The sequence below is a fragment of the Platalea leucorodia genome (genome assembly GCF_965183815.1).
Source record: "Platalea leucorodia genome assembly, chromosome: 5".
NCBI classification, from domain to species: Eukaryota; Metazoa; Chordata; class Aves; order Pelecaniformes; family Threskiornithidae; genus Platalea; species Platalea leucorodia.
In genome coordinates, this window is record NC_138827.1 from 90322381 (window position 1) to 90334807 (window position 12427).

At 38.9% G+C, this 12427-nt stretch overlaps 1 protein-coding gene across 6 annotated transcripts in view; it reads right to left on the bottom strand.

Annotated features, from left to right (window-relative positions):
- The window catches only part of MYLK (myosin light chain kinase), a 220239-nt gene that overhangs the window by 39577 nt on the left and 168235 nt on the right, over positions 1-12427 (bottom strand). For all 6 annotated transcript variants that reach the window (XM_082311647.1, XM_082311644.1, XM_082311646.1 and 3 more), the window contains 3 exons: positions 9842-9892; positions 8072-8199; positions 4472-4625 (listed from right to left, as the gene is read on the bottom strand). In XM_082311647.1, the coding sequence (XP_082167773.1) occupies positions 4472-4625; positions 8072-8199; positions 9842-9892 (333 nt within the window). The remainder of the gene's footprint in view (positions 1-4471; positions 4626-8071; positions 8200-9841; positions 9893-12427) is intronic.

The window sequence follows — 12427 nt, forward strand, 5'->3', positions numbered from 1 at the left end:
GTCCCCATGTGTTTTTACTTCTTTATTAACAAAAGGAAAAGATGTCACTAATATCCATTCACCAAACACCGATCATCACAAAACCCCTGTATAGTAGGCATGGAAACATGAAGCAGTTTGCCCAAAATCATGAAGGAAGCTTGTGGCATAGCTGCAGAACAGATTATTTCTCTAGTGCCAAATTCTCCTTGTTGAATACTCCATTATTGTTTTGACTCTTCGTCATAGCATCCAGCTTTAGCCAGTATGAAAACCAAGTTTCTTTTTCAAAAGTGGTTACAGATTGGGGTATTCCTGTCACATAGCTAAAATGTTCAGAATCAGAAATTTGATAAATTTACCCATATACATCTAATAAATGGCATGAAAGGAATGAATATTCCTTGCTATCACTGTAGAGTGAGGGCTCTACTTTGCCTAAATCAGTCCTGTCTTACACTAAGCTCATCACTGGCTCATTTAATATAGCTTTGGCAACAGAAGTCCACTTCAGTCTGACACAGTATCTGCTGTAAATCATTAGCTCAGTCCCACATTGGGCCATTTTGGTTTTGGAGCAGAAACATGTTGCAAAATCTCCCTAGAGAGATCACTTAGCTAATGAAATTGCTTATTTAAGAGAGCTAATCATAACAATAGAGAAGAGCTCACATGGACATTTTGGGACCAGTCAACCCTTTAAAAGAGGACATTGCTTAACTTGGATATCTTACTTCTACTGCAGGTCTTCCAGTATTATTAGTGCTTATACAACCGAAGTTACACAATGAATCAATGTGAAACTCAAGACTCAGTCCTTGTGGCTCAGTGCTGTGTACTCATCACCACACTGCACTGCCAATCAATTCACAAGCGTCCTCTAACTTGACTACATATCTGTGCATCTGGGGTGTGGACTGCAAACAGCTCACACTGGAGGCTGAGTGTAATGGACGTTTTGTTCATTGATATTCATTAAAATCGCAAAGGAAACAAAATCCTTAGAATAAAGTTGGGTTTCTTTAAAGAGCATCTTTTCCCATGGCCCAGACTGCATTGAATCATGTACTATTCAAACTCTTTAAATGTCAGAACCCCTGCTCAGTTCAGTTAAGCTTGCACTTAAAGTCTGAGCCTGACAGTGTGAGCAGTTAAATTTAAGACTTTAGGAGCCAAATTCAAAGGAATGCAGGGTAGATTTTTTCCCCTAAAAGTCATTATTAAAATTAAAAATTATTAAAAATCATTTATAATAATCATACCCAGCTATAGTTTACAGTCTAGGACTCAGGGTTTAAATCATAGCAGGATTATTTCTGATTTGAATCTGGCAAATAAGCTCTGTCCTTTGTCCTCTGTCCTCCGGTTGGAGGTAAGTCAGTAATGTTATTTTTTGTGAAGAAAGGTCTTTGACAACTGAAAGCATAAAACCAAGATCTTAAATACTCTCCTGGTCAAAGCAGGATCAGCAATAAGGTCAGACCAGATTGCTCAGATGCTTATCCAGTCTGAACTTGAACACCTTCAAGGATGGAGACTGCACAACTTTTCTGGGCAACCTGCTCCCTCACATGTGTTACAGTCCAAATTTAATTTGGGAAATGCTTATTGGAGTCTTTCACATGAGAAGCTTCCCCATCGGCATGAAGACTTTGCAACCCACATGGTTGTAAGGAGTAATAATAAAAGAAATACTTCTTTATTTCCTTATTTATTTCATTTTATATTTTAACAAATGCCTTTGATTTGTTAGAATTCAGAACAGACAAGCTTGTTAGCTACCTTTTTGAGCAACATAGCTCTAGGTTGGCTCAGACACACTCCTCCAGAGAGCAGATGTTCTCTGTTTGTAGTTTCCCTCAATACATTCAAGACTTAGTTGTGGGCTGTGGTCAGTCAGCAGTGTTTTGAGCACACAGCATACACATAGATGTGCCTCTTGCCGGTAAACTCATAGGGACGCAGCTCACATGGAGTTTAGAGCCTTATTATAAATAGCTGAGGCAAACAGAGCTGATCTTCAGGACCAGGGCTTACTCCACAAACGCCTGTTATGAATGCACGGTCAGGGCAGGGAGGGCAAGTTTCTTCCCAATACTTTGGATGGAGCAGAGAATTGACAAGTGGGAATCAAGGGCTAAAGATGAGCTTTGGTAGACTAAGAGGTCTCACATTCTGCATATGTAGAGATGCATAGTTTCCCTATTGTGACTGGCGCAGGCTCTGGAGAAAAGTACCTTCCAACTTGCATGAACATTTAACACCTTCAAAGGTGCAAATGGGGTGAGGGATTTTATCTCAGTAGTGAGATTCTAACCCACTTCCTAGAAGGAAGGCATTTTTGGTCCCTTTTCCCACATTTTTGAGTACCCAGATAGAAGAATCTGGCCTTAAAGCACATGTGTAGCAAACTAGGAATCTCGAGGCTTTCTCATGCCTTTGGCAGTGCTGACATCAGCAAGATGTCTCACTGAAGAGCTTGGCAATTTTACAAGAGGGAATTTATTCTTTTCAGTTGGAAACAGATAGCTTGTCATCAGCCAAAACGCATGGCAAACTCCAGCACATTGTAAGGATTCTTCACCCAACTGTCCCAAAAGCATCTCTGGGAATCCCACTGTTCTCTGGCACATTTCTTATGGAAGAGCAATGCAGGAGGCTGAGATGTAGCTTTATAAGGTTATACAATTCAAAGACTTGCAAACCAATTAACTCCAAAGGATATAAAACAGTGACTTATATAATAGTGAGTCAAGGCTCACACAGTGACGAGATAATGGGAACTGTCGGCCTAGTTCAGCTAAAAAAACTCCACCTTGCCCAATAACCTGCTACAGTTAGCAGCCTGCAGCAGTTGCCTAGGAAAGAGTGAAAAAAGGGAAATGTAAAGAGCGATTAATCTCCTGCCATTCTTCTAGCTGCTAATCAGCTGAGTTGGGGCTTTGGAGCCAAAAGCTGTGCCCAGAACAATGTATACGATCATTATTCAAGGAACAATTTTTCATGGTGTTTGTTTTTACCCTAGCTATACTGCTGACCTGCACAACCCACTGTTGGAAGGGGTAGTACAATTTATCTATGCATCATGTGAAAAATACTTATTCTATTTTCTTCTGTTCTTGAATTCTCTGGCACGTTGCTGGAATCTACTTGATATTTATACTCATTCATTCAGTTACCTTTTAACTGCAACGAAAGCCACAGATTAGATGAAAGAAATTCATTTAAATAACCAGGAGGCCTCTATTGACAATGTGTACAGCAGTATGCAACGGAGGGACATTCACTCTTTAGCAGTGGATATTGTGCTTGAAGGTGTGATTCTACTCATTAAACTTTGTATGTTATTCAGTGTATTGCTGGAATAAATTTCCATCCAACTTGGGTTAATGGTATTTTGCCATTGATTTCATTGGAGTCAGATTTTCATCTTTGGCCTTATACCCGCATTTCTTTATTTGCTCACTAGGCCACGTATCTGTTATGAGTGTGTGATAGGATGCAGCCTTGCTGGTTGAACTAGAATTCATCCCAATGCCTGGGCAAGCTCTGCCCTCCCCTGCCTTGTGTCAAAACCCTTCTGCAGGCCATAGGTAACAGAGCCTAGAAACAGACCCATCCTGCAGACTAATGTTTTAACCAAATCACCATCTTTGCTTATAGAACTTCCCTAGATTTCCCTGGAAACCATTTGCTGTGTATCCACACCAAGGTGGGTTCACTAGCCATTTCAGAGCTAGATGTCACAGCTCTAGATTTTGTCTGATGCTCAAGCTAGCTGGTCTAGATCTAGGCTGCACTTTTATCTGCAAACATACTGCAACTACCAGTCTACAACTATCTGCAGCTGTCCACAGCCTGCTACAACAAACTTGATGGCCTGAACGTGTCATCTGACAAGGCTGTTTGAAGCTTTAAAATACATGTGTGTAAAAGCCCATATACGAAGGGCTCCATATTCAAAACAGGCTGCCTTTATTCACTGCTGCCACTGTAAAACAGTAGACAATGGTAGGTATTTCAATTAAAAGGATAAAATCTCCCTCCCCCGAGCAACAGAATGTTTTCAAATTTACAGTCTAATAGAAACCACCTCAATACTTCCTGAACAGTTTTAAAATTTGCAGTCTAGCAAACATCTGGATACTGCAAACATTAAATGGGAAAAAGAAGTGGTAGCTAACCAAAAAATGGAGAAATGAGCTGTTTTTTAAATTGTGGGTTTTTTAAAGTCTGAGCTATTTTGTACCTCCATCTGTAATTAGTGATTTTTCAAAATAAAACACAGTATAGCCCTACTGAATTTGCTTATAGTCCTTACTACAATGTCACTGTCCAGTCCAGATATTTTCAAAAGTACTAGTTTTTCATTTCAGTCTTCTTAACTTATCTGATTATTTTATTTAATTTTTTGCACATCATCATATATAAGGCAGATGTAGAGTCATGTCTAAAGAATGAGTATATATCTAAAACATTATTATGGACTTACCAACAACTGTAAGGTTGACTTGTGCTTGTCTGCTGCCAAGCTTGTTCTCTACGACTAGGGTGTAACATCCACAGTGTTCCTGCTTTGTTGATGATATTGTTAGCTTGCTGCTGTTTTCAGCATTCTCAATTTTAATATATTCATTTTCTTCAATCTGCCAAATTCAAAAGGAAAAAAAGAAAAGATTTTATGCGATAAATTTCTTTGTATCTGAAAGAGCTCAAATTACAATCCAAGGTTATCATATTGAGCGTTATCTGCAGATAACTCTATTACAGCAGTGAATATGTGCAGCTGGTAAAGAGTGTAATCAACACAAAACATCTAGAAATGCAGCGGAACGTTATAATGGCTCCAGTTCTGCAAAGGCAACAGGGAGCATTGGTGTTGCTGGGACTTCACCAAAGGAGCAGGAGTTTCACTTTCTAACCCCTCTTTGACAGGCTGAAAGTGCAAACTGTGTAATTGGCAAAAGAACAAAGTTTGGTCTCACATATCTCACAGCGACCACAGTGGAACAAGGGTTTAGCTCTAAATACCCTAATTCATTTGCCATTCTCCTTTAGAGGCCCAATGTGCAAATCATCCATAGCTGTGACTTTTACCCTCTCGCCTTAACCAGCCTTATTCTGTACTTCCACATAAATCAGGGTAATAGTTTCTTGGGTTTGAACAACTGAAGATGATGTTGCCTGAAATGGAGATGTAATGCTACAGCTGTGCAGAAAGACATACAAAGAGCAGATTTAGCCTTCGTACAGCATTTTTATTTTCTGGAGAGGCAAAAATCAAAATCTCAGCTGAATACCATAGGCATATTATGAACTAGTTTTTAATTGAAACAAAGCTATCATAGCATAAATGGCAAGGAGACTTAGATTTTAATCAGTATTAGCTTGAGACATGACAGATTATTTAAAAACCTCATAATACTACACTGCAATTATAGAAGCTGTACACTGTGTTCTTATGAAACAGACAACATAATGTCAATGCCCTTCTTCCTCCCACCACTTCCTTCTTAGATAAGTGATGCTTCCAACTCATTCTCAGAATTTCATTAAAAATGAAGGCTATTTAGTTTGCCTTATCTTGTCTCATGTATTCAGAGAATAAGAAATTACAAGGCTAAGAGCAGGACTTTCTCTGCTTTCTCCTCAACTGAGATAGAACACATGCATTGCTACATGCCCAAAAGTAACTTGAGAAAGATGCTCCTACAGTAACTTGAATAGAAAATTAGCAAAGGGGATTATGTAGGATTACAGTTTAAATTATACTGAAAGTTGTTCCCCTCTGCCCCCGTACTTTATTCTTCTGAAATTCTACGCTGGCTTATATGTTTTGCTTCATTAGAATTAGTCAAAGAGTAATAGTAATAAAAAAATCAAAAAAAACCCTAGATCTGCATTATGCAGGGAAAGCCCTGAAAGTATGCAGGGAAAGCCCTTGCAGTGGTTGTGGGGAACAGGAAGCTGGATCCGTGTGTTCCCAAAAGAAAGTCACTGGTCATAGTTAAGAAGCTCCAACAATTGGCAATGTTAAATGATGGACTTTGTTCCTCAACTAATGAAGAGGCTTTCAAAGGCTTTCCCCTATGGACTTTGTTCCTCAGCTAACGAAGAGGCTTTCAAAGGCTTTCTCCTTTTTAACTGAGCACAGTTCCAGCATCCCTCCAGTAGACTGCCATCATGTACAACAGCATGGGTCACAATTTTGTGACATTCCCTTTCTTCAAGCAAAAGGTATTTGTCCAGAATATACCTGTGAGAGGCCACTGTGGCTCTCTTGAACCTGAGGGGATGTGAGGAAGGAACATGGAGATGACAAGTGCCTCCTGCATGCTGCAGCATACAGCGGCAGGGCTGACATCACAACTCACCGCTTACTGGATCTGCTCAAATAACTACTACAAATAGCCCCCCCGGAAAATTGTAAGAACACTTAGGTGATTTTTACTTTTAGGACTGTGAATGGAACAGAGTTGAAATCAACCACATTTACAGAAGAGGAAGAAATCTAAAAACAAAACAATGTGTGGTGAAGTATAAGTGAAAAAGAAAGCAAAATAATGGTGCAGCACAGTACATAGTAACTGGTTCCCCATTTAATTTAATAAATGAAAGACTGCTGCCCTCACTTGTCCTCCTACAGTGTTTATTAACCTTTCTCGTTTTTTTTTCTTTTCTACCTCATTCATAATGAACCATTTAAAAAGTTATGTCATTTTAATGTACGATTTTGCAACCTTTTAGATTGTTTTATAGTGAATAACTAAAGAAGAAAGTATAAAGATGGTAAAAAAAAACATTTTACAAAGGAAAAAAGGTGTAGAATCACAGATTATGGATCTGATACGGGTATTATGAGTTGCTGGTCTCTGTTATCACATAGATTTTGTATACAAAAATGGCCTTGAAATCTATGTAAATAGGATTGTTGTATTCATCAATGAACTCAGAATTCTGCACAAACCAGAAACTCAGTTTTGAGGGGTACATTTTACCTACGTGTTAAAACAGAGCTCAGCAAAACAGGACAGTGAATATCACTGGAGCTTCTGAGACCTATTTTTGTAGAAATGAGTAGGCCACTTTTTAACTCCAGTCTTGAAATGAAAGAATTTTAAGCAAATATAGGATTTCAGGAAAAAACATCCTTTCCCCTAAAGTAACAGGTTATTTGGGGTTAGCAAAGATGGACTCTGGAACACCCTTTGCACTAGCGAACTGTTTTGAATTCTTTCAATTAAATGCTGACACATCTGGATTTAGAGTCTAAACTTCCTTGTAGGAGGAGATGTTTTTATTTATGTTCTATAGAGTGCATAATGAGTTCAGAATGAAATAAACAGAATAGAAGCTACAGTACATATTTATATTTGCTCTATCCTAACATGTCACTTCTTTTTCCAGTTTGTACTTGCATATTGGGTTATTTGATTTAAAGTGGTTTTATTATTCGCTAAAGCAACTCTCATTAGAAACTGCCCTTATGGACACATGTTCAAGGAAATTAATTCAAGCAGAAGGAACTTTAAACCGAGGGGGTGAGGGCACTCATGGCAGCATAACTGCTGTTGTGCCCTGCACGGTGACATTTGTGTTGTAAGACATTTCACTCAAGCTTCTTATATGGCGTTTTGCCCCTCTGACATAACTTTAGACCAAGCATCAGTGAGGAAGAGGTTATTTTTGAAGGAGAGAAACGTTTCCTGTGACAGATAGTTTTCAGATACCTGTATCTTTCACATCACCTATCCTTTAATTACATGGTCTAAGGCTTTTCTCAAAGGAACAGTCATTTGTTATAGGAGGGGACAGGCAGCAACAGGTTTAAACTGTAGCAAGAAAGATTTGGGTTTGTCATTAGGAAAAAATTTCTAACTCTATGGATATTTAAGCACTGCAATAGGTTGCTAATGGAGGTTGTGAAATCTGTCATTGGAACGTTTTCAGCAGAGGTGAGGAAAACATCTGGCAGGAATGACATGGACTCTGCCAGTTCCTGGGGAAGGGAGATGGACAAGATGGGTCATTGGAATTCCTTTCCAGCTCTACATTTTCAGTGACTGTTAAAACAGACTAGAAAACAATTTACCTGCTTACGGAATTTCATCCAGGTGCAAGTTATGGGTGCCGTTCCTACCACCTTGGCAAACAGTTCCACTGATTCACCCGCACGGACTTTTCTGTCCTCTGGGAACTGAGTAATCTGAGGAGGAGTAGCTGATGAAAAAAAAAAAAAAAATCTCTCTTAATGTGACTGTACTTTCTATTTTTCTTAAAATTCCAAACACATACATCTCTCAGCTCAACAGTTTCAGAGCAGCATCTCAAATCCAGATTAGCAGTTGTCTGTTGCTTGCAATGAAACAATTCCGTGGACATTGTTAATTCCACTGTAGTGAAGCAATAACAATCTACCCGTCAGAAGTTTGCTCGTGCAAGACCAAGGTGCAGAAATCCAAGGGCCAAAAGTGTTAAGACATACCACTAATTCCAAATATACAGCTTATGAAATTTTGTGTTGAGTTTTTCAGAGAAACTCCTTTTTTCTTTTGCACTGCCTATTTTTGAAGAATGGCTCCAGCTAACTTCATATCAATTTGTGTGTGCTGAGGGGTCTGACTCAACACCTGCCTATGAAGATTCTAGCTTCAGTAGCCAGGTAAACATCATGTGGGACATCTATTAAGAGAGACAAGGAAGGAAATTGATGTCTTTCTCCAACACACTCAATTTTCCCCTAAGCAATGACAGATCTTCTTGCTTGTGTATTACAGTGCTTCTTTTAAATCTTGCAGTCCTATGCATACTCCTCCATGTCTGGGTCAGGTATTTCACCTCCTCTTCCCTCTCACTGCCTGGGTATCAATAGATGGCAGAACATCTCTTCTGCTAATAGTGATACTTCCTGACTCTGGTGTGATGCGGAGCGTGCCAGACCCCTGGTAGCTGATAGGGACAGATGCCAGAAATATCACAGCGTGGACAACTCCAGGGTGAAACCTGTTCTGTTGCTTTACAGGAGCAGCACAGTAAAATACTGGGGGGGGGGGAGGGCAGGTGGGGTGTATGTGTGCAGATTTGAGGACACTTTGACAGAAACAGTAAAAGGCATTCTCTAACATTAGAATGACCTCACTGCCAAATGTAACATTCCTGTCCAAAGCACAGGGCTACTGGGCATGAAAAAAGTGCTTTCTTTTTCTTTTCAATGTAATTAAAACAAAGTGGGTTTTTTTTATTCCCCTAGACTTGTTCTTTGAAAAGTGTTTTTGTTTTGAAATATCTGAATGAAACTAGGCTGAAGCACATATCTGGCAAAGAAAACAGCTTCAACAGTTTAAAAGTGTGACAAAGTTTTAACACACTGAAAGCAGGTTCCTATAAAGTAACATTCTGGGTAACTTTAAATATAGATAGCTTTGCCTAGGAGAACGCAAATACATGAACAGGTTACCATAATGCCAGTTATGAGGAAACGTAGAATCTATCAGCTTCTCTGTGGTAGTTACTCCTGCAGAGGTGGCATTCTGTGATGCATAGAAAAATCTTTCACTGAAGGCTAAGGTGTGTTGTTCCAACACTACTGCTGACATTTGGTAGGATCTTGCTATAGTTTGTTCAATAGTAACTTTTTGCATGCTCATAATTTAAGTCTTAGCGCAATGTAACCTTATGAACGAGTCTGAAAAATGGACTTTGCTTTCCAGTTTTCTTCTTGTAGAACGTCATACTCATGTTTAATCACATATGCAAACAAATTTAGTAGGCAAGCAGCTGTACTTAGAAATGTGGTGTCTGTTCTTTAAAACTGTATTGGTTTATTATTTTTTCCTACAGGATGACACATGCAACAAATTACCTGCTTTTGGAGGAGTCTTTGGAGCTGGTTTCTTCTTCACTGTTGCTTCGCCTAGGTTAAAAAAAAAAAAAAGTTAATTCAATGGTGAGCTTTGGAAGGTACCAGCTTAACTACAAAGCGATGCTTTGTTGGCAGTTGAAAATCTAATATGTTCTTTCTGCATATTAAACTAAAAAATTAAAAATAATTTTTAAAAACACTTTTATTATCCTGAATGATCCTCAGAATATTCACAGTTGAAGCCAGAACTTTTAAAAGAATCAAAGCAATCATCTGCTACACATCTCCCATACTCTGTCATACTTCATTCCTTATAGCAGTTTAACTGGGGTGAAAACACTGGGCCAAGATCCATCTCATACTGAATTTCTGGTGAGATTTCCAGTATAATCAGTGCTGAATGAGGTCAGCTAAAACTAGGGTAGTTAACACCACATACTACTTCTTACACCACTTGTGAGCTAGGAAAGAAACAGCGATATACAGGCAGTAAACACTAGCATTGCCCATCTGCCTCATCCTCTTCCCTAGGCAGGGACAACTTTTTGCTAAATTCACAAAAGAAAGGGTCAAAACAGAATTTGAAATCTGGGCATATAAATACTGGGAAGACAAATTGTGAATAATAGGTAGAAATAAAGTAGAGAAGAGAGGAAGGTAGAAAATGATTCTTAACTGTTTTTCACAAAACAAGAACTAGGGGCCACCCAATTAAATTATCGAGCAGCAAGCATAAAAGAAACAAAAGAAGTATTTTAAAATATAGCATGCATAAGCTACGTTCACAGACAAGTAATGTTTTGTAAGACAAAAACATAAACAGGTTCAAAAGGACAGATTCATAGGAGTTAGGTCTAGTGGTGGCCATTAAATGTAACAGTCTGGATGCCTTCAAACCACTGAATTCCAGAAGCGCAGGGGTTCATTCCTTTTAGAGCACTCTCTTTTTATCTGCTGTCCTAAGCATCCTTGTCAGAGGATGGCCTCTGCTGTGAAAGGACATTTCTTATTTTCTTACGCTCAGGTAGGCAGCTTGATTGAAGTAGTCTGGCTTTTAAGATGTTATTGCCTCCAACAGAGGCAGTATCTGCTGAGTGCTTTTGAATATCTGGCAGCATATACATACGTGCCTAGTGATAGCCATAATAGTCTCAAAGATTTGAGTTTTTTGGTTCATTGTTTACTTAAGTTATTTCAAAGTAGCAAGACACTGAGCAGCAAAAAAAAAATCCTCAAAAATCCACCAAACCAATACAGAGTCTTTTATTTTAACCCCCTTTGCTACAGCAAACTACAAGCTGTGCATGAATAAGGAGCCATGAGTTGTGAACCCACCATGGGAGTCTAATGTTATAGCTCAAGCAACAGACAGATGTGAAGATTGATTTTAAGTTTTAGAATCACTGGAGATAGTAACTGATATGCTATAAGTTGTTAAAATACCAAATGCTTTAATAAATATATAATGGTTTAGCTGTTAACACCAGTGTTTATTCAGTTCATTCTGGGGAATATTTCACCATGCACTGAATACAGAAGTTGTTGCCACCTTCTGTTTGTAAACTTTCATTTCATAGTAATTTTCTCTCGAGGTATGCTTAGCTTTTATGTGCTCTGTCTTTATTGATTTTGTTGGAACCAGAAACGCAATACTGGAGAGGCAGGATATTCTTGCAGTACTTATGGCTGAGTCAAAAAGAATAGTTGGATATGTCCCAAGGAAGCCTTTCTTCTATGACTGTCAGCTCAGCAGAACTGAAGGTTTAGATTAGTACTTGTGAGGTGTTTATCCTAGTGTAACTGGACATGATCTAGGTATCTGTCCTGCCGTGTCTTCCATGTGGGCGTAACCCTATTTAAATGGAGACCTTCAGAGAACACTACTGCTCATTAAAGGGACCCATTACTTTTCAGGTCACGAACAGACTGCCATGTACCCTGGCTGCTGTAGTAAGTGACAGCAAATATATTTCCAGCTCCTTTTTCCTGCCCAAGCTGTATGAGCAACAAGTTGTGTTTTCAAAGCAGCTTTTCTCTTTGTCATTGTATAGTCACACCCTGAGCTGAAACTCATTTATTTCAGGCTGTAGTCACAGTTACAGGGATGAAACTACTTATATGATTAGGTGCCAGCTGGAAGGGCTGTAGAGTCTGGCCTATCATCTGCTGTGAAACATCCCTATTAATGGAAGTAATCCATTAGTTATTCATTAGATGCATAATCCCATGCAAACTAACTCAGTTATGTGATTTTAAAACATGTAAATATTTGTGTGTGTGTGTGCGCATGCTGTATTTGATGTCAGCTTCTCTGCTCTTAGCTCTAAACTGAGAATGAAATAGCTGTTGGGTATCTCCTCAGAACTATAAGGGCTTTTAATACAAACTAAAGCAATGACATGAATTTGATTACTTTCACACTCCGTTAAGCCTGATATGAACAAAGAGCACCAACAATGAGGAAAAAGCACCATTTGTCAAGTGCCATCTTGGGTTGCAGACACTATTGCTGTTTTTCAGAAATGTCACTGCAGACAAATAGCAGGAAAAGCAAATTCCTTAATCCAGCATGATTTTCACTCAGCT